The sequence below is a fragment of the Synchiropus splendidus genome, chromosome 16 (genome assembly GCF_027744825.2).
Source record: "Synchiropus splendidus isolate RoL2022-P1 chromosome 16, RoL_Sspl_1.0, whole genome shotgun sequence".
In the NCBI taxonomy this organism is placed as follows: domain Eukaryota; kingdom Metazoa; phylum Chordata; class Actinopteri; order Syngnathiformes; family Callionymidae; genus Synchiropus; species Synchiropus splendidus.
Window position 1 is genome coordinate 5,440,068 of NC_071349.1, and position 21,917 is coordinate 5,461,984.

A 21,917-nucleotide genomic window follows, 5' to 3' on the forward strand; every position below is an offset into this window, starting at 1 on the left:
TTTAAACATATATATGCGAAAATGTTTATGTTTTCCCATTCAAACGGAAGATATACACGCATAAACACATCAATTTAAAAGTTAGTTTTGAAAATCAACCAGGAATAATCGTATGATTTTAATTCACTTTCAAAATTTTCTCGAAGGCGGAATACGTCGTTGGCTTACTTCTGCTAGCTTTACACGTCAGTAATGTACTTCCGGAAGCGATCTTATTGACAGTGAAGCATTGCACTTTTTCTGTTTTCTTCAAGTTAATGTCTTTTTCATTGTCTGCCTTTCATAATAGGTAGATATGGCATCGGAAAACCCGCCTCACTGGTCGGATATTTTGAAAAAAAGACTTCAGAATTGTCCGAAAGGTGGGTATTTGTCGACTGATGTTGGCTAAAGCTTTAGCTCTCGTCCGTTCGGATTCACTCCATGTCTTTGACGCTCTCGTTCCCGTTTGAAGAGACCAAAGAGAAGAGCGAGGAGGAGAATAAAGAAGTGGAAACTAAAGTATTTTCCAAGTATTATTCCGAGTGGAGGGGGGGCGGCGACAAAGACAAGTCCTACGGAACCATCCCTCGGTTCTACTACAGGGTAACCTTCTGCATGCCTGTTACACAGTTCTGCCTGAAACGTGACCACAACACTATAGAATTTTAACGCTGCAGTGACCTCAAATGTGTATTAATGCCGAAATCTAAATGTCAAGTTAAAGCATAATTTCTAATCTAATCCAAATGTGTCTCAATTGATTGTCATGTTTTGGTGTGTGCAGTTACCAGCGGAAGATGAAGTGCTGCTGCAAAAACTGAGAGAAGAATCCAGAGCTGTTTTTCTTCAGAGAAAGAGCAGAGAGCTACTGGATAATGAAGAACTACAGGTATAACTTGTGCAGACAGAGAGGTATAAATGTATCGTTTTTCTCTGTTCTGATGTTATGGCCTGCAACTGTCTGTAGAATCTCTGGTTCCTGCTTGACAAGCATCAGGTACCGCCAGCGAGTGGAGAGGAAGCCATGATCAGCTATGAAGCTTATCTTCAGGTTGGGGAGAATGCGGGGCCTAAGTGCCAGTAAGTTAAGGTTCCAGTAGTTCATGACATTTAATGAAGCATTTTAGGTGTTTTTTGTCAGAATTTACTATTGATAACTTCTGATCTTTCCTCTCAGGAAGTTCTTCACAGCCAGAGTTTATGCCAAATTGCTTCAAAATGATCCATATGGGAGAATTTCAATCATGCACTTCTTTAACTATGTTATGAGGAAAGGTAAGCAGCACTTGACACCACATGAGTAATGTATTGCTCTGACCCCCATTCACCCCTGTTAACATCCAGTGTGGCTGCATCAAACACGCATCGGCCTGAGTCTGTACGACGTAGCGGGCCAGGGCTACCTCAGGGAGTCTGTGAGTGCTTTTGTCCTTCATAATAAAGCCATAATAATGACTGAATGTCATTGAAATAAGCCCAATGTTAATCTTAAGCATCTAAATTTAGGCAACAGTACTTGGATCTGCAAAGTGTTTCACATATTCACCTAATTTTCCATGCACAATCCAAGCAGTGGCCTCCCCTAAGATGATTGGATAAATGGGAACCCACATATGAGGATGTACTGTGACGCTGATTTGACATTTGTTGTTTAGCGCTCCATCACTGACCTTGTTTTTTACCCTCAGGACCTGGAGAATTACATCCTGGAGCTAATTCCCACTCTTCCTCAGCTGGATGGACTTGAAAAATCTTTTTACTCATTTTATGTTTGCACTGCTGTTCGCAAGTTCTTCTTTTTCCTTGACCCGCTTCGTACTGGTGAGTTTTTGATCCAACCTGTCACCACGTTATTACTCCACTAAATGGTCCTCTGGGCCTCGTAGAAAAGTCATCATTCTTTTGCTTCAACTTGGCAGGAAAAATTAAGATTCAAGATATTTTGGCCTGCAGTTTTCTGGATGACCTACTGGAGGTGGGTTGTGTTCTCATTCAACATCCGTTTTTCCAATGCACATTCTTGATTTGCAATTGTAGTTTTCATAACTAATACATCTTTAGTTCCATGTTTGAGGTTACTTTTTTTCATTTATATACATTGAACTATAGTATTTCACCTCTTCTTAATCGTCGTTTTACGCAGACCAACATGACCGACCAATAAACATTATAACATTATAATTTGATTTTGTTAACGGAAGAAAGAATCGTAGAACTGTCTCTCTCTCTGTTCCAGCTGAGAGATGAAGAGTTGTCAAAGGAGAGTCAGGAGTCCAACTGGTTCTCTGCTCCATCAGCTCTCCGGGTGTATGGTGAGATAAATGCTTTTATGCTTTTTATATATATATATATATATATATATATATAGCCCCTTATATGATAATATATGTGATAATAGTACCACAAAAAATATTAACATTATTATTTGGTATGCTTTTTCATGTGGACACAACAGAATTCAAATGAAAACAATGTGTATTTTTTTTATAATCCTACACACATTTGTATTTAGGAAAAACTATACTTATAGGTTTAGCAGCAGTTACAAGTTAGTGGCTAATGGAACACGTTCAGGTTTCTTTTCTATTCTGTCTAAATTCTTGCTCCTGCAGGCCAGTATCTCAACCTAGACAAAGATCACAACGGCATGCTGAGCAAAGAGGAGCTGTCCCGCTATGGCACTTCCACTCTGACCTCTGTGTTCCTGGACCGAGTGTTCCAAGAGTGTCTCACATATGATGGAGAAATGGTGACGCAACATTTCCCGGTATTTATACACGTACACACAGTTGATAAGAAATCTGTTTCTGTCTCATTTGTAGGATTACAAGACCTATTTAGACTTTGTGTTGGCGCTGGAGAACAGGAAGGAGCCTGCTGCGCTGCAGTACATCTTCAAACTTTTAGACATGGAAAACCTGGGCTACCTCAATGTCTTCTCTCTCAACTACTTCTTCAGGGTAATAAAAGGGTTAACCCCTTTGATGTTTTAAGAGGAATTCTGATTTTGTGTTACTCATTTAATTAATTGCATTCTTGTCTCTTCTTCTTTTTTTTAGTCCATACAGGAGCAGATAAAACTTCATGGTCAAGAACCAGTTTCCTTCCAGGATGTGAAGGTTGGACATGATGATCACTCTTTTGGCTTAAACATGCTTATGCTTCACAATGAACATGAACTGCATGTTTAAGACATTGTCAAAGTCCTTAGACCTCAATTTACAAGCTAGTGATATGCTTGCTATTTTGGGGATTACGCAACAAAACCCTGGGGACGCAAAAAAGCAGATAAACATAATTGCATTTACCACAAGAATCTTACCACATTGGAAAGGTATAAACCCTCTAAACGTTTCAATGGATGGCTGACCTCCTGCAGATCATACAATTGGGGAAAAAAACATTTTTTAAGAACCAAATTCCTCCAGACTGTTATACCCTGTTATATCCTATTTGAAAGCACTCTGGGTTCTCTTTGAATCCATGTTTTATTTTCAAAGCTGGACATTGTTGTTTGAGGCTGCATCTTGCCTGTTTAAAACTGTTTTGAAAGGCCTTCATGGAGTTAACAAAGTAATTTGGAAGTTGTCATACAAAAAGTATACACAGTATATGACTCTGCATTAGTAGCTCTAAATTCTATTCTTTTCTCTGTGTCATGTCTAAATGAATGGGCCCTTGTTCTAAGGGGTGGTTGAGGGTGCGATGAAAGGGGGGAATTTGTCATTTTCTTTATGTGCATTCCCTTGTATGCATCCATATTATCTCCAGTAAAAAACCATAACTCAAAAAAACGTGCTTATAAGCCCAATGAACAACTCTACAATCCATCTCCTGTTTAACATTAAACAAACTGAGTCAAGAAGCGTTCTTACGTATTTGCGTTGTCTGTTCACTCTTTTAACAGCAGATGGCGCAAAATACCAGCGTCATTACTCAGCTATTAAATCAGTTCAGTAAAATAAATCATCTTAATTGCACTACTATAATTGCACTAAAATAATGTAATACATTATACATGTGCAGCTCACTCCATTGAGTCTGTATGTTTGCATGCAAGTGAAATACAGATATATTTAATATAGTTAATATACTTGTATTCAGGTACTGGTGATGGACTGGATCATTTCATAGCAGAATAGTGACAAGTTTGAAATGGATGGAGAGTGTTGTCGTGCTAGTGAAGTGTGTTTCCTCTGTCATTAGGATGAGATCTTTGATATGGTGAAGCCCAAAGACCCCTGTAAGATCACACTCCAAGATTTGGTGAACAGTTGCCAGGGCGACACGGTCACCAGCATCCTCATTGACCTCAACGGCTTCTGGACGTACGAGAACAGAGAAGTGCTGGTTGCCAACGACAACGACAACAGCAACACACCTGACCTGGATGACACGTGAAGATTGTTCTGTGGTTTTCACTGACATGTCAGATCACCTTGTATTTAAACTTTTTGACTATTGACCAAACTTTGATAAATATTTTCTCCTCAAAGCCAATGTGTCTTCAACTCTTATTTTTTTACTGGAGTAGTCCTTTTACGACCACATGAAAGCGAACACACCACGTGATCTTCATGTACATATTGTATAAAACTAAGGTAGCACTTAAGCCGGACCTCTACTACAATGACAGGAAACAGAGTTGTTATATTTCGGTCGTGTAATTACACATAACCAGTGGATTACAATAAATAAGAAGCTTATGACACAGACCCAGCTGGTCACCTGCTCGGTGACCACAAGGACACTTGTGGACCAACAATCCAGTTTAACATACTGTTAAACTCTCCACATACTCACTACAGAATTGGTCTTTTGTATGGTACAAAGCAAGTTGAATTGTTAGTTTCCAGGTCAGATGCCCCCCAGGAGACAGGATATGCATATATAACAAAAACACTACATACCTTTATTTTTTTCATAATCCAGACTTGTTAATATACAGTATGTTTAGTTAATCCCTGTTACAAAACTTGCTTGCCACTTTGTCACAAAGCAAACCAGTTAACTGGCCCTCATATGTCTTTGGTCCGTGGGAGGGAGTGCTGTGAGAAAAAGTGTTATCACTGGTGATATACATTACTCATGTGACCAATTCCTCACCCAAATGCAGGATGGCTGCCAATGACTCCTGAAATATATTTTGCCAGTCACTGAGTTTCACTATGAAGAAACAACCTTAAGAGATAAAAAGAAACCATTTGATAAAGAAAATAAAGAAAAATAATGTCTTTAGTTCATAGAAAATACAGACATATGGGCAAAGGCTTTATTCGGTGACACAAGTGCAGACAGTCTTTGGCTACAATTCCATACTTATCACCACAGAAGAGAAAGAACGTCTGGTATAAGCCATCGAGTGAATGACAAGATCCTGGGCACCAGATTCTTCAGGTCAGGACTCCGAACACATGTATGAGGTATTGTCATACCACCGCTATCAAACAGTTAAATCTTAGTGCAGTTGAAGAAAAAGAGAGAAACCTAGATAGTTGAATAATCCAGACCATTTAAGATAGTTAAATTAATCCTTCTGTTAAAAAAACTGTCAAAGTCTTGCATAGTCACATATTTAGTTAAGGCAGGCTTTGTCCCCACTGTGGAGGTCGTACCCTGACATCATGAATGAAGCGTTAGATATGCTCGTCCTTCTGACGGTGAGAGCTCAGGTGGGGAGAGGTGAAGGAACTCTCTTGGCTTCTGTATCGTTGAGAGGTTCAGGGTCCAACTCGAAGGAAATATTCACAAACGAGGTTCTGGAAGCTTCTGGCTGCTCGATGGTGGCAGGATGGGCAGATGACAGCTCCTCTTGCTTGACCTGCCGCTGCTCTTCATAATTGCGCTCTGCCTCATCGGCCAACCGGTTCTCCTCCTCTTCCTCCTCCTCCTGTGAAAAGAGCAAACGTGAGGCTCACAGAGAGAGCTTGGGCATAAACAAGGAAGTGGACGTTTGACTGGAGTGAATAACATGATGTCCAACCTCTTTCTTCATGCGGTAATATTCATCAATGGCGTACTGGTATTTTGGGCTTGTGATCCCAAATATGGAAGCCAGTTTTTCTCCCATGTAGTCACACACTGCAGAAACCAGAAGAGAGCATGTTACAGCAAGCTGCATTGCTACTTCATTGGCGTTCCTCCAACCACTTTCAGTCAGCAGCGAATCAATCTTTTAGTTTCAAATGCAGTGGACTTTCAGGGGTGAAGCAAAAGTCGGAATTTGATAGAGTCTGCACCTGAGATGGTTGAAGTGGCCATCCTCCACATGTGGAACCAGAAATACGGTCCCCAGGTCAATGTAGACTAAAACACAAAAATATTTGAGGGATTATTTTAACAGTACATCAATGTTCACTTCACAAATTAACTACGCGGTTTGGCTTCCTCGCAGCTTACCGGATCCACAGTGCTTATTTCTTTATTCGAGTCTTCCTCTTCCTCCTCTTCATCTGTGCTGTATTCTTCCATAGTCTCGCCGCTGGCAAAATAGATGGTCCTACGGGGAACCTTTAACTTCCCTCGCCTGTCCGCTGAGTCCCCGATTTCCACGATTTCCATCTGCTCTGATCTCGAAATCTTAAGAACAAGTTCCAAAACACAGATGAATAAATGTATCATGAAGAACAATGCTTTAAAATGGTACAGAACTAAGTACAAGCGGCATAGTTATCATCGGTTTCTGAACGTTTCTGCTAAACGTAAAAGATACATCTCAGGTAAGAGAAGCTTCAATCGTTGAATGATACTACAGTGAAGTCAAAACAGTGTGATCTTGCTGTTAAATACAGGAAGTTAAATCTTCTTCGAAGTAGCTTGCTAGCTCAGTAGCAGCTCTTGTGTTTACACTCGGTGTTCACGGAAGTTTGTCTCGTTTACACTAACTCAATGACATCAACAACACCGAAGGAACGCACCTTATCATTTTCCATCGTTTGGCCCAGAGAAATGTTGAAATTCGTTAGATATAAAGACAAATCCGCCATCTCTGAGGAGAAAGGAAGTGTAGTACAGCTCACTGAATAAACTCAACACCGGACTTCCGGGTATCCTTCAGAATAAACGTGTTTTCAGAGTCGGAGTTGGTAGGTTTTTTTTGTTTTATTTTGTAAGTCCCTTGGCGCTTTATTCCACCACATGTATTCAATACACCAATGTAATCGTTAAGACCTGTAAATATTTGACGCTTTTAGGCATCAGTCAGGTTACTTTTAAAACCCAACAGAGGGTGTGTAATTAAAATGTAAATATACCTACTCTGTCAACCATTACTTTGGTGCTTGGTCTACAGTATACGTTTCCCCAAAGTATTTACGCGTTGATACTTTATTTCTAAAATAGGAATTGGTGAGATTTCATTACGCTTTACAACACACACTTGCCTGACGTCACAGACCGCAGCTTCCGGTACTGGCGGTCCAGTCGAGCTCATTGACGATGACAGCTAAGAAGTCTGGCTCTCGTCTGGAGACCGAGATAGAGCGATGTCGGTCGGAGTGTCAGTGGGACAAGATACCGGAGTTGGTGCGGCAGCTTTCGACCAAACTTATATCCAACGGTAAGATGCCAGTCGCTCCGTGTGGCTTTCAGGCCTCCTTGCCTGGACGGAGTCCTTGGTACTTCCTGACACTCGCAGCCGCCGTGTCCAGCTGTGTCACTATCGGGCGTTATGTCTGTAAAAAATGTTGCATTTTTTATGATATTGTATTCTCGAGTTTAATTTCAGTCGCCTATTCTGTGCAATAGCTGACCACTACGTTGCGTTGTCGAACACAGTTGCCAAATGAATGAGAGGTGCAGATGAACTGCAACCGGAATTTATCATTCACATAAGTAAATGTTTGCGAGTTTGTGTGTTCGTTCTCATTCTTTTCTCACTGAATTCATTCTTTACCAGACGTGTTTCCCTCAGTTTGGCCGTATCTATCATCAATAACATCCTTTACATATAAACAGTAGTGCACGTCACCTCTGTTGTCCGGAAACTATTAGTTCTACCCGAGAAAACAAAACAATCAGTTTTCCAGAGGCAAAAAGTGTTAATGGCAATTATTTTTTCTATTTTAACAGGTGTGCTTTGTGTTCACTGCACAATGATGCAGGTTGTGCGATCAAATGTTCAAACTTGTAGTCACATTCTCACTCTTTCTTTAGTCCTACACATAATTCCACTTGGTATTTATGTTTCCATGTGCAGAAGATTTACTTGCTCTGGCTTCAGTGTACTAGGTGGAAATGTTTTAACCATAACATATTTGTGTGTTCAGATGACCTAGGTGAGCTTCTTTTAGGAGAATGCAAACTCCAGACGTACTTGAAGGAGAATCCCATCAAACAGGGATCCAGTCCAAGAGGACCAAGACCCAAACTAGTGGAGGTCAGGAAACACCTCACTGCTGCTCTGGACAGAGGAAACCTGAAGGTAACACATACTGTAAAAGGTCTGTTCCATAAAATGTTCACTAAAAGTCTGCTTCTTTTGTATGTTGCCCTAGCCGGACTACATGCAGGAAGGAAGTCTGCTCATGGCCAAACTGTGCTACGTGGAGGGAGAATATCAAGATGCGTTAGGTAAAGTATGTTTATTCATTTGGCACAACATTTAAAAGTTCCAGCTAAATTACCTGAATGTGTGGAAATGAGTAGACTGAGTCAATTGTGGGTCAGTTAAATGGGATTGATTTTGAGTTAAAACCAGCTCCAGTGATGCATGAACATGTCAGCTTGCATATGTATGCGGTGGTTGCTCTCCAGGCTGATCTACCATCTACTGGCTGTTCACACACATCCTTGTCTTGGACCAGAGGTTGTATCTCAGACTACTACATGACTGACTGTACTATATTGATTCCCCCCCACAGCTAGCTATAACAAAGTGAGTCTTGATGACATGCAGCTGACTGGTGCTCCAGTTTATCGTCTTTCCATGATCGCTGAAGCCTATGCTACGAAAGGTTTGTGCTACTGCTAGTTTCCATATATACTAAACTTGCTGGCCTTTTATCAAATTTTTGTTCTTCCTTGTGTTCCTCAGGACTGTGTTTGGAGAAAGCGCCAGCACTGTCTCCTTCTTTCTCCAACAAGAACACTGGGTCACCTGCGTCGCATAGAAGCACCAGCAACCAGGAGCAGGAAATAATCAACTGTTATGAAAAGTCTGGGGACATCGCTCTGCTGTACCTGCAAGAGGCAGAGAAGGTGTGTTCTTCTAGTTGTTCATCTTCTTTTTCTTTTTATCTTCAATTTTTGACAGCAAATCCGCCACTAACTCCTGTGTCAATCATGTCCTCATCATCCTCAAACCTGGGTGGTTGTCTTTCTCTTCTTCCATCTGCAACATTCTTGGTGGTTCTCCACTGTCTCTCCTCTCCATATGTCCAGACCATCTGATTAAAGTGTGAAGTACTCATTTGAGATGCTATCTGGCTTGTTGTTTAGTCCTGAAGAGACAGATGTTGTAATGGCCATTGCATTTATTATTTTGCATTTGTTTGCAATGTTCAGGTGATTTCAAAAGTCCATTCTTGCTCATGTTTCAACTGGCTGCAGCCTTTGTTGTGGAGTTCATAAGAACCAGAGAATGTTACTTACTTAAAATTTCCACTCTGCATAATAAGTCTTTGTTTACATCACACCAGCTGTAGACCAGATTTGTCAGTCAAATGGAAGTACCACAAAGCTTAGGCTGTATGAGAAGATGTAGATGAAGTGCTAAATACTGAACCCTTCCCTGTGAAGCAACTAAGGCTTTACCGTTTTGTGCTGGTTGAAACCAGTTTAAGATAAATCTATGACAACTCACTTATGTATTTAAAGCAGAGTAAACCCATCTGAACTGAAGACAACACCTCCTGTAGTTTAACAAGGGCCCAGGTTTTAACTTTAAATTTCTGCACAGGCACTGTCTGTCGGAATCCAGAACCGCAGTCCAAAGCCTGGTCCAGCCTCACAGGAGCAGGAACTGGGTTACTTCCTTGAGACGGGCCTGCAGCGAGCCCATGTCATTCACTTCAAAAACGGGTAAAAACTTGAGTCCTCACCGTCCACTATGTGGTAACATCACCAGCCCAAACAAATCACCTGGCTTCATTGTACCAATAAAGATTTCCTTTTGCATAGCAACCTCACTCAGGGTGTCGGCCGGTTTCGGGAAATCCTTCGAGCAGTGGAGACCAGAACGACTCAGAACTTGCGTATGGTAAGGGATTATCATCTTCTGTGTTGCAAGAAATGAGTATACAAAACTGAATAACAGTGTTTTTTATTTTCTGGATCAGTATAATAAAGTGGAAGTTATTGTGTTATTGCTTGTTTTCTTTTGAATCCTGAAACTTTGGATTTAAAATGAATTCCCGTAATCCTGTGTTACTGTGCTTGATGCACCGTCTTCTGTTGTGCCTGTGCAGACCATTGCAAGGCAGCTGGCTGAGATCTTACTGAGGGGAATGTGTGAGCAGAGTTACTGGTCTCCTCTTGAAGACCCCCCCACTGTCTCACCCCTGGATGACCCCACGCAACAAGGGCACGCTCACACTAAAGCCTACCGCCTCAGCCGCCACGCACGAGTCTACTCTGGAGAGAAGTCAGTGCTTTTTCTTTCTAGTTGAGTCGTGAGCCTTCATCATTTTTGTTTAACTAATCCTTGATCAGCATTTTACATACGAGTGTTCAAGCAGTCTATCTTTAAATATGCTTTGGTGTTCCTCCAAAGACTATTCTGCCCACAAGAGAACACAGAAGAAGCTCTGCTGCTGCTTCTCATCAGTGAGTCCATGGTGAGCCTTATATAGTATAAGATAGAGAGCCTTCTGTTTCTCTTGATCTGACGACGAACTTGCTTCTGTTCAAGGCCAACCGCGACGCCGTTCTGAGCAGAATCCCTGAACACAACAATGACAGAATCATCAGCTTGCAGTCTGCTTCCGTGGTCTATGACCTGCTGACCATCGCTCTGGGCAGAAGAGGGCAGTATGAGATGCTATCAGAGGTGTGTGTGGTCGCCTTTCTCTGCTCATTGTGGATCAATGAGAGGACAAGATGAGAGGCGAAGTATTGTTCCGCATCAGAGGAACTGAACTCTCCAGTCAAGGTTTCAAATAATTCAAGAATCCAGAATCGCTCTTGGCTCAAATGAGTGTCAAAATGGTCCATGTGCCTCTGTTTATCATGGATAACCTAAGTTCTCGTCACTGTTAACCGCTGTGTACTTCACAGCAGTGGACTGTTAAAATAAGGTGAAATAAGTTTTTTTTGTAAATAAAGTATTTCAATTAGGTCTAGGCAAGTTAACAGAGTATTATTGCATTAATGCATTGATCTATTAATGTTTTTGGGGGCTGATCTTAGGCCACAGATCAAAAGGAGGAATGGAAGGTGACTGCGCCAGAAAAAATAAAATTTACATTTCAAATCCCTTCTGGACGACGGTGTTGATAATCTAATACAAATCAATTATAAATTATATATATTTCCGATGCTGACTAAGCTTTACTAAGTTGGACTAAGTTTTACTCTTCATTATATTGTATAAATTCCTATTTTGAAAGTGTGTCTTGCTTTGCTCTGTGATGGAAGAGCCTTGAATGAGACGTTTCTGCCCCATTCTTGACAAATGGAAAAAAGATTCTGTTACTCGGTTTTGTGTTTCTGGCAATTGTTTCTGTCTGCAGTGTTTGGAACGAGCCATGAAGTTTGCCTTCGAGGAGTTCCACTTGTGGTACCAGCTTGCTCTGTCTCTGATGGCTGCTGGAAAATCAGCTCGAGCTGTAAAAGTACTCAAAGAGTGCATTCGACTGAAGCCGGACGACCCAACTATCCCACTGCTGGCTGTCAAACTGTGCATCGGGCCGCTGCACTGGGTGAGTTCAGTCATGCCAGCAGTGACACCAGCGTGGAGACTGTGTTTATAGTACTGGCTCTGTTCTCCTAGTTGGACGAGGGCGAGTGTTTCGGAAAGATGGTGATCGACATGGGAGAGAAGGCTGCAGAGTTCAGAGCTAAAGGATACCTGGCCATCGGACTGGTTTATAGCCTCAAAGCCACTGATGGTACGTGTCATGATCACTTAAAATCATGCACATTTCATCTGCGCAGGTTTGTTTGACACACATCCCTCTGTCTTTTTATGACCTAGCGTCTTTACGAAGTGTTCAGGAGGAGTACCAGAGGAAAGCTTTGGGAGCCTTTCAGAGGTCTGGACTGACCTCTGCCGACACATTTTACTACCACATTGTTTTACAAAGCCTGTTGTGCTAGCAAAAAGCAAACATCGTATGACTGTCCCTCTATGTCTCCCTCTTTTCAGGGCCCAGAATTTGTCACCCACAGATCATCTGGCAGCTTTCTACTTGGCACTTCAGCTGGCTGTATCGAGACAAGTAATGATTTTTTTTATCATACATCTCTGTGTTTGGTGAAGTAGAGGTTCAAGACCCAAATATAAATTGTGTGTCAGATTCCCGAGGCGCTTGGCTATGTCCGCCAGGCGCTGCAGCTTCAAGGGGATGACGTTCACTCCCTTCACCTGCTGGCACTGCTGCTGTCAGCCCAGAAACACTACCATGATGCTCTGAACATCATCGAGATGGCCCTGTCAGAGTACCCGGAGAACTTCAAGTAAGACATGCACAGTGCCTGGGATGGTTTTCTTTTGCAACAGATATGTGTCTTTTCCAGTCTGCTGTACACAAAGGTGAAGCTCGAGAGCATGTGTCGGGGGCCAGAAGAAGCACTGCTCACCTGTAAACACATGCTGCAGATCTGGAAGAGCTTCTACAACCTCACCAACCCGAGGTGGGACCAACACCAGTGACCTGGAGCCGGATCTTATATGGCAGCTTCTTTCAATGTCTTGTGCAGTGACTCGGGCCGAGGCAGCAGCTTGTTGGATCGAGCCATTGCAGACCGACGACAACTCAATGCCATGACTCTGCCAGACTTCAGTGACCCTGAGACCGGTAGGTGACCACCCTGCAGTGCGAATGTCATATCATTCATCATTATGTATCACCTGGACTGTTTTCTCAGCCTCAGGGTCTTCGTCCTCACACTCTGGTTCAGAGCAGATCTCCCCCACCTCCCCTTCCACCCTCTCCACCCTTTCTTCCCCTTCCTCTCCTGTCTTCATCCTTCAGCCACCTCCTTGCAAAAAGCCCTCTTTCCTCCCACATCCTCCTCCTGCGACCCCCAAGACAAGGACTCACTCCTTTTGCAACCACATTGTTTACCGCCAGCTCTCCTCCTCTAGTAAAGTCCTTCGTCCGCCAGCACGGTGTGCAGGTGTAGCTGCCTGGAGCACGGCGAGCCTTTGTGACACGTGATCGCTCTGTGAGACACAGCAACAAACTTGATTGAATCAGAGATACACTTTTGTTTTGATACTAAACTACCTTAGGGAACTTGTGACGTGGGTGTGCTTTTAGTTTGGGGGGGGCTCTGTCTCCTGTCTGAGACTTGAAGCGGAGCAGAAGATTGAGCGAGGCTCAAAAGCTTGTCGTGCTCTCTTGACTCTTGTGTGCTGTGTGTTTCTCTCCAGTGAGCTTGAAGGTCGTGAGCCACACAATCATGTCCGACTAGTTTGAAAGTAAACTAACACAGAGTTCTGCTGATCCGAGGTCTCACTTGACATGCACGGAGATATGTAAAACACCAGGGTGGGTGTGGAGCTTTGCCTTGATTTGCATGTGGACTCACTCAGGTGATCCTGCTCCTGAACGTGTGTGCAGGGGAGTCAGAGTGCACCTGCTTCATTTGTTCATGTTGTGTTAGACGGAAGATGGGTGCTAGAGCTGAGCACGTCTGGCCAGAAGGCACAGCAAGATGTTTTTACTGGACCATCTTATTGACTTTTTTTTCATAATGTCATAATATAAGTGTTTGATGGGCAGTTTCACACCCATACCAGTGGAGCTGAGTAATAAAACCGATATTGAAATAATGACGAACTAGTATTTTAAGTTACACAAAACCAGGAATGCTTCAGACTGTTATATTGATTATTATTATTACTCCTCCCTCCAACATCACAACCAGTAACTTGGTCACTTGCACCTCTAGATACGGACAGTCACAGCAAAGAAACCAGTGCTTGTCTGACTGGTGATCGCTGTGGAGCAGCAGAATATTGCTACCCAACTAATATTTGACTCCATCACTGATGTATTGAACAAAGCATGGGTGGGAGCAGGAAGCTACTTTCATTGATGTCACTGAGGACACGACACAGGGACATGACACCCAGCAACAACAACAGCTTTTGCAGAAAATATCGCAGAGATTTAGCCATCACTTTTGTCCTTAAAGAACCAGGAGAGTCGCACAAAGATATAGCCTCAAGGCATTTGGATTTATTGGATGAGAGTTTGCGGTTCACATGTGTGACTTTTAGACTTTGGTTTGTATTTTTGACTATTGAGTCATGGGTTTATACATGTTATTTATAGATCCAACCTCTGACATAACAAATGTGATTCCAGGAAATTTTTTCAAACTGCTCATCTTTTTGTCTCTTTCTTTTTTTCTCTCAAACTCATCTGTCTGTTGTTCTTCCCTCCCTCCACTCCTTTGTTTTAAGGTGGCATTCAGGAAGCTAACACTCTTGGTTTTTCCTCCATGTTTTCTGTTTGTAAGTAGCCATCTAACTGCCACTTTTAATTTCACCATCCACTCTTCTGTCCGTCACTCACTCACCTTGTCTTGAACAGTCTAGGAGACCGAGTCAGTGTGATCAAATTGAGTTCTGTCAGGTGCCCTTGAAGGATTAAAATGCGTTTCTACTTTATGTAAATTCATGTTTTTATAGTTACATTTCCACTGGTTGCTTTTTGTGGCAGGGAGAAAATCTATATGTATGTAAACATTATTATGATGTATTGGTCATAAGCTGTAGAACTGTGATAAATGCATGGTATAGTATTAGGAAGAGTATCATAAATATAGATTTTTTTATGGCATAACAGCAAAAACTAACCCAAAACATCTAGTTAAGAACAGACAAATTTAATATGTATAAAAGCACAAAGTAACGTATATCAACCACTTGTATATGGGCACTGTAGGCAAGGCTTCTGAAGGGCCACAGTGGCCCCCTGGCCACCACTCCCAGTCCCGGATTCTGTTCAGTAACACACTGCAGACGAGAATAAACATTTGGTGACAAAAAAATCCATTTGGAACAATATTGTTTTGTTTCTCAGTAGTGGCAAACATAGTGGAATGCTTGAATCTTCTGACAGATTCCAGAACATTTACTTCAAATGTGACCAATTCTGCTCCGCCTCTTCACTGACTCAGTTTGTGCTGCAGCACTTAAGACCGCAGGCTGTTAGAGGTTGACTGACAGATGGAATCTGAGTGCACTAATGAGATGCTGCATTAACCCAAGCACCTGAGCCTGTTGTGGTTGATGGTCTTTTGCACCCAGACTGACCGGTTTGAAGTGTTGCAGTGACACCAATCTCTGCTCCAGTTAGACCCGTCTGAGTTCTGTTCTGTCCCTGCAGGCTCAGTTCATGCCACGTCCATCGCAGCCAGCCGGGTGGAGCAGGCACTGTCTGAGGTGGCCTCCTCCCTGCAGAGCAGTGCGCCCAAACACGGACCCCTGCACCCCTGGATGACCTTGGCGCAGATCTGGCTGCATGCTGGTACGAGAGTAGCTTTTATGAACATGTTTTTTTCTTTGACCAAAAAATGCAGTGAGTACTTTCAGAGTGCTTCTCAGAAAGTTGTACGGTATGTTGTTTTTCCACTGGTTCACCTTGGAAGTGCTTCTGTTCTGGCTGGTGACAGGGGTGATCAGTCATCCAACTACCCGATGCTTGTTCCTAACATTTCCCAAGGCTGGGAACTCATCACCAATTCTGTGACTTCAACAATAATTTTGAAACGTTACGTCTTTTTTGAAAATCGGTAAAATGTTTGAAGTTACTTAGCAAAAGCCTGAGCTTCTGATGCAATGCCAAGCTGTTGTCTGTGGTCTGAACGTGCAGCTGAAGTTTACATCAGCATGTCCAAACCTGCCGAGGCGACGGCCTGCACGCAGGAGGCGGCCAACCTCTTCCCGACATCCCATAATGTTTTGTACATGAGGGGGCAGATCGCAGAGCTGAGGGGAAACATGGACGAGGCCAAGCGCTGGTATGAAGAAGCTCTGTCAATCAACCCCACACATGTGAAGACCATGCAGAGGCTGGTGAGAAGCACAAACTCACCCATGAATACAGACAGCAAAAGCACAGAGAGTGAAATCGCTCTGTCTTCAGGGTCTGATTCTGCACCAGCTGCAGCGCTACAGTCTCTCAGAGAAAGTTCTCAGAGACGCGGTGCAAGTGAACAGGTGAGTGCGACCTCTGACCTCTGACCTGATTTCATAGTTACGCTCCATCCGCCACCCTCCCTCCCTTCTGCTCAGCACGGCACACGATGTGTGGAACAGCCTGGGAGAAGTCCTGCAGACTCAGGGAAACGCTGCAGCTGCCACCGAGTGTTTCCTGACCGCTCTGGAGCTGGAGGCCAGCAGCCCCATTCTGCCCTTCACCATCATTCCCAGGGCACTATGAGACACCCGCCACTGCACAGCTGCCACACCCACAGGTCACGTGTACAAACTTGAGCCCATTATGCCTTGCTGTGGTTGTAACATAGTTTCGTCTCGAATGAGGCGCCTCACTGTCAGTGTGTTTGTGTGTGTGCAATAAAGTGTGTCACCAACAGAACACACATTTTCAACACTAGTGTGTTTCCAACAAACCCAATGTTGCTGTTCAACTGTAATGTTACTGTAAAGCCGACGGGCATAACCAATGGATCACAGATGTCTGTTCGCCTAACTCCTTTCACATGACAATGCCAACCTTTTGTGACTTCAAATCTCAAGAACCCTGCTGTTTTTGTCAATTCATTTCTTCCTGCTTCTGATCAAAGTTTATAGAAATGGCTTTATCAGATTTTTAATTAGAATTCGTCATCCATATTTGAGGTCAGTATTTACACCTGCAGATGTAATTAAATTGAAGTAGCCACGGTGATGTCAAACATTTCTTTGTTACAAAACCTTGCATGCATTTTGTTTATGTCACGTTGTCATCATGAAAAGTTGATGAAAAATGCCAAAATACTTCTTGATAAACGCTGCCATGTACTGTCACGTCCTGATTGATCTCTCTCACTATATATAAATATGTTGTATATTGGATTCCTTCTGTGTGTTATGAATGTTTTATTTTTAGAACCTAAATTATGATTCTATTTTCTGCTGAGTCATGTTACTGTTATGCTGAATAATGACAATAAAAGATCGAATTTCACTTCGTCTTACTGATTGGAAGGGTGTGAAGGTCATGACCCCTGGGGTGTGGGGTGTGTGTTACATGATCCAGTGTGCATCCTCTGTGTGTGCGAGCATTAGACAGTCGACAGGTTTTGTCCTGAGTGTCAGGAAACGCTCGAGTGTCTGCCACCCTGGATCCCCAGAGGACTCTACTGTGACGCTGTCCCCCTGAAGGTCATCGCCGTTCAGAGAAACCACATCTTCAAAGTTTGTGTTTTCCTCCTGCTTCAATCCCTCTTCCAAGGAGGATGTGACAAGATAACCTCATGTGACCTCTCAGATTCATTTCACATCAGGACCTTAAATGCAGTTTTGTTTTTTTTTTTCCTTTATTGAATTATTAATTAGGCTAAGGTTTTGAATGATTTATCATTCAGAAAACACAGGTGCTTATAGACATGAGCTGTTTGGAATGTTTTCTGAAAACAGCCAAATGCTTGTTGAGTTGTGGACAGAACTCGGGTGACCTGCATGCAGACCGCGCAGCCATGAGAGCGCCAGGTTTGAACCAATCCTCTCTGTCTGCACCTGCTGTGATTCAGTCTGGTTAAACTTCTCATGAAGAACTCCACTTTTTGTTGCAACTGGCAAGGAACATCATGGAGGGTCATGAAGCTCATGGTTATGTAACTAACCCTCTTTTATCCCTTCACTGTTCAAACTGGGCAGGGCCCACTTTTTTAAGTGCATCTCTCTGGGTTTCTTTCGCTCCTGACGTCCCATCCGGTGGGTTTCCTAGCGACAACTCACCTGCAGACAAGCTGAAGACCTGTGAAGACACATTACCGCCAAAATCCAGCGGGGCTTCCACGAAGTAGAGCACTTGTGGAACCGCATTGACACGTGCACTATTCCCACGAATGACATGCTACTGCCGTCCTGTTAAACCTGAAATCAGGCATCCTAAACTAACATTGGCGTGAAGACATTTTGAAACAAGAATCACCACAGGGTCATAGGAAATCATCTTTTATTGGAAAAACAAATGTAAAGAGCAGCATGTACAACTTGGAATGCAAGATTAAGTGAGCAGAACAGTTGGACCAGGTTGACGGCTGGTCCCACACAAGGCAGAAGTGCGACAAAGACACCGTCACCAGATCAATTGTTTACCACACACACGTATGTTGCTAGTATTGCCAACCCACCCATTCGACCCACATGCAGACCCTAGAGAGTAAACACAAGCAGGATCAGGGATCCTGAGATACCAGAGAGTAATAAATCTTTTTAAAGTTTCTTAAAATCTGTGGTCACTTCTTTGTGCTTTTGTCAAAAAAAACTGCAGGTGTGCTGGTCCACCTGCCTCCCCCCACCCCACTGTCACCGGCCACCGCAGGCATCAGTGCTTAAACACCACCCATGCATGAGGGAGAGAAAACAGTAAACAGGAAGTTGATCAAGATAGATAACAGCAGGTGGCGACGAACTGCTTGGCGCCAAAGACGAGTTTCGACAGGCATTTGGATTTTTTTGCCGTTTTTCCAGCCAGCAAGAAAAGGCATCTGTTCATCTGGATGTCATCATCTGGACGAATTCTGCAGGTAGATAACAAGAGGCGACAGATGGGTTTGTGGACAGTCTCAAGAATTGACCAGTGATTCTTCTACCTTCGTAGTTGACCTGTCCGTCTCCGTCGACATCGGCTTCTCGGATCATCTCGTCCACCTCCTCATCGGTCAACTTCTCCCCGAGGTTGGTCATCACGTGACGCAGCTCGGCCGCGCTGATGAACCCGTTCCCATCCTGCAAGAGACCAGACTTGCCATCAACGCATTCCCTTCCAAAACGTTCATGCTCACCTTATCAAAAACTCTGAACGCCTCCCTGATCTCCTCTTCACTGTCAGTGTCCTTCATCTTCCGCGCCATCATGGTCAGGAATTCAGGGAAGTCGATGGTGCCGTTGCCTGGGTGACAGAGAATCAATATGGCATCAAACATATGACTAAAACTGTTTAAGGAGGCAAGCTTACCGTCAGCATCCACCTCATTGATCATGTCCTGGAGCTCAGCCTCGGTTGGGTTCTGACCCAATGACCTCATGACTGTGCCCAGTTCCTTAGTGGTGATGGTGCCATCGCCGTCCTTATCGAATAAGGAGAATGCTTCCTTGAACTCTGGCAGACAAAGAGAGAATATTGACCAGACATTTCTCACCAGAGAAGAAACCAGCAGAGGAACCTTCTTACCAGCGATCTGCTCTTCTGTTAGTTGGTCAGCCTGGAAAGAGAGAGCTTGTTTTAGAACAAATCTAGTCAACAACACATCAAACCCGTGAGGCAAGACGTGTGCCACAGGAAACCACTCGCACACGATGGTGTTAACAAAACACCGTCATCCCTGAAGTCACGGTTTATAAACCCATCCAGGACTTGGGGTCAAACATAGCTCTGTGTTACCTTAAGCCCTTCAAACTGGATATCTGTGAGGTCAGCCACCAACTTCACTGCCTTTGGCTCTGCCTTCCTCTGTCCTCTCCCATCACCGGCTTGTCTCAGCCTGCCACCAGCTCTGTGCTGCTTCAAGTCCACAATTTTTCCTCCTCCAATGGCTTCCATCGCCCCGCGCACCATCACCAGCCCCTCCGCCAGGCACTCAGCCCGCTTGCTGTTCTGCACACCCTGCTTCTTAACGTCCGCCAGCTCTGTCTTCGTCCGCTGTAAGCTGCTCCTCATGTCCTGCATCTCTCTGACCAGAGCGTCCATGCGGCTGGCGGTGGAGTCCATAAGCATCTGCAGGAAGGCTCGGTAGTTCCTCTCCTGCTGCTGGATCATCTCCTTGTAGATGTCCTGCTGCTCGTCCAGGAGATGGTATAAAGTGGACAGACTCACCAGCTCATCTTCTGAAGCTTCTTTGTGAGGCAGCATGATGGACTGATGGCAAGAGAGGCAGAGCGCCTCTCTGGGAAACGGGGAAATACTTGGATAGTAGAACCGATAGGCAGACATCTATCAGACCTTCACTGGTCAATCAGAAGACTTATCGGTGACGAGTGTCGCCATCTCAGTGAAGAGAGAACTGACTATACAGATGGAGTCCTCCAACGCACCTTTCAGTCCTGCGCTGTGCACACATGACCAGACACTGACTGCTTCACAGAGTTCATCCCACTGTGTGTCAAGGCCAGGAGGCCAAACAGGGGCGGGGGGTCCAGAGGACCTATCATAGCCTTGTGTGTGTGTGTGTGTGTGTGTGTTGAACCCATCACCTCTGCACTCCTGGGGAGGATCATTTAGCAGCTCGCCAGAAACCGAGGACTCACCATTGTGAAGCCTGGGCTACAGTCACATTGTGTCTAATTTCAACTGACTGGACATTTGTTACAAAATCTCTAAAGCGGTTTACATGCTAAAGAATTTGACATGCCATGAGGAAAAGCTACTCCACGGCTTACAGATAAGCAGCTTTATTTAGTCCCAGAACAGAAGAAGTCTACAGACTTACATAAACCAAATGCTTTTTTTCTGCGATACGATGTGTTTCATTGGGTTTGTTCTCAACCTGACCTTGCGCACCCTTCAGGGCAACACCCAAGTTTGTAAAAGAAATACCTGCATCTGTCATACTTCCGTTTCCATTAACCCACACAACAAAGAATGGATGAAACTCAACACTAGTCAATCCCAATTTAAATAATTATCATAACAGTCATGATTCATCATGGAGTCATAGTTTAGACCTGCTCTTATACAGCAAACTTCCATCAGAAGTGAAAGTAATGGCACAGATGCAGATGAAGCTTTGGGGTCACCTGCAGTATTGCCGAGCAGAGACAGTCTATAACATGGCAAGTCTTTCATGCTCATCATCATGTCGTTCTTTTCTAACTTCTCCCAACAGGTGCAAAAGTGGTCGGATTTGGGTGGCACACACTGCTGACAGCACAGGTCGCTCCAGATTTGGAGATGATGAAGACAGTGTTGGGGGGAAAACAGGGCACTCGCGCTAGCGGGCGCGTGTGTTGCGTAGCAACCGTCATGCACGGTTGTGGACTGGCGGCAAGGAGTGTCCGTTCTCTTCTGAACAACGCCCATTCACAAAGGACTGACATCACACGAAATCATATCACACATCATACATATCATAGGTTGGTTCAATAACTCACAAGACGTAACAGAACGCGAGTCTGCGGAGTTTAAAAGTTATTGGAAACTAACTCCTCATTCTGTGTGTCGCTAGGAGGAACAACAGCTGTAAATGTAACGCGCACATTTTTACGTGTGAACCAGAAGGCAAAACAACAAGTTGAAAGGACCACAACTAAGAGTTTAGAGAACACTCACCATGGTTGAGTTTGACACCGACTAGCGCGCGCTCCACAAGCAGAGAGGAAACCTGACTGTGGCCACAACGCTGCACAGACAGGAAGAGCCCAACACTGGTATTCGTCCGCACTTCAGTCGGAGTACTACTTGTCCATTGTACATGCTTCTACTGCGCACGCGACCAACAATTTGCTTTCTATGCGATTTGCTTTTTATCGTACTTTACCCCCTGGCAATTAACTAAGAGATATAATTAGAAGTCAAGCCAAACAATTTTTTTTACGTACTAATGTTTGCAGTTTACGGAAGTACATCACGAGGGACTAACTTGTCTTACGAACC

The 21,917-nt window shown here is 43.8% G+C and overlaps 4 protein-coding genes across 6 annotated transcripts; 2 read left to right on the forward strand and 2 right to left on the reverse strand.

The window, feature by feature from the left end:
* Positions 1-195: 195 nt before the first annotated feature.
* On the forward strand, positions 196-4,469 carry ppp2r3c (protein phosphatase 2, regulatory subunit B'', gamma). Its single transcript, XM_053845343.1, has 13 exons — positions 196-362; positions 455-585; positions 767-871; positions 950-1,062; positions 1,160-1,257; positions 1,327-1,397; positions 1,671-1,803; positions 1,902-1,957; positions 2,219-2,294; positions 2,595-2,731; positions 2,805-2,942; positions 3,042-3,101; positions 4,189-4,469. Exons 1-13 carry the CDS (start codon positions 296-298, stop codon positions 4,381-4,383), a joined length of 1,380 nt encoding a protein of 459 aa, XP_053701318.1. The 5' UTR covers positions 196-295; the 3' UTR covers positions 4,384-4,469.
* Positions 4,470-4,933: 464 nt separating this feature from the next.
* Positions 4,934-7,026, reverse strand: fam177a1 (family with sequence similarity 177 member A1). The gene is made up of 5 exons (XM_053845469.1): positions 6,900-7,026; positions 6,382-6,561; positions 6,222-6,288; positions 5,966-6,063; positions 4,934-5,872 (listed from the first exon to the last, which is right to left on the reverse strand). The coding sequence occupies exons 1-5, from the start codon at positions 6,966-6,968 to the stop codon at positions 5,651-5,653; spliced, it is 636 nt and encodes a 211-aa protein (XP_053701444.1). The 5' UTR covers positions 6,969-7,026; the 3' UTR covers positions 4,934-5,650.
* Positions 7,027-7,375: 349 nt separating this feature from the next.
* ttc7b (tetratricopeptide repeat domain 7B) lies at positions 7,376-17,269 on the forward strand. Of its 2 annotated transcripts, XM_053845939.1 has the most exons (23): positions 7,376-7,540; positions 8,250-8,404; positions 8,478-8,553; positions 8,844-8,936; positions 9,017-9,180; positions 9,881-10,002; positions 10,102-10,180; positions 10,389-10,564; positions 10,694-10,757; positions 10,832-10,969; positions 11,652-11,840; positions 11,912-12,029; positions 12,116-12,173; positions 12,287-12,359; positions 12,437-12,597; positions 12,658-12,774; positions 12,841-12,938; positions 13,009-13,227; positions 14,555-14,605; positions 15,483-15,623; positions 15,969-16,171; positions 16,242-16,315; positions 16,391-17,269. In XM_053845939.1, the coding sequence occupies exons 1-23, from the start codon at positions 7,420-7,422 to the stop codon at positions 16,536-16,538; spliced, it is 2,838 nt and encodes a 945-aa protein (XP_053701914.1). In that variant the 5' UTR covers positions 7,376-7,419; the 3' UTR covers positions 16,539-17,269. The 2 variants fall into 2 exon arrangements, with proteins under 2 accessions (XP_053701914.1, XP_053701913.1); XM_053845938.1 differs by lacking the exons at positions 13,009-13,227; positions 14,555-14,605.
* Positions 17,270-18,269: 1,000 nt separating this feature from the next.
* LOC128747234 (calmodulin-alpha-like) lies at positions 18,270-21,713 on the reverse strand. 2 transcript variants are annotated; one of them, XM_053844961.1, is made up of 6 exons: positions 21,594-21,712; positions 19,500-19,530; positions 19,284-19,427; positions 19,111-19,217; positions 18,919-19,054; positions 18,270-18,846 (listed from the first exon to the last, which is right to left on the reverse strand). In XM_053844961.1, the coding sequence occupies exons 1-6, from the start codon at positions 21,594-21,596 to the stop codon at positions 18,818-18,820; spliced, it is 450 nt and encodes a 149-aa protein (XP_053700936.1). In that variant the 5' UTR covers positions 21,597-21,712; the 3' UTR covers positions 18,270-18,817. The 2 variants fall into 2 exon arrangements, with proteins under 2 accessions (XP_053700936.1, XP_053700934.1); XM_053844959.1 differs by having other exon boundaries at positions 19,111-19,427; positions 21,594-21,713.
* Between the last annotated feature and the right edge of the window lie 204 nt (positions 21,714-21,917).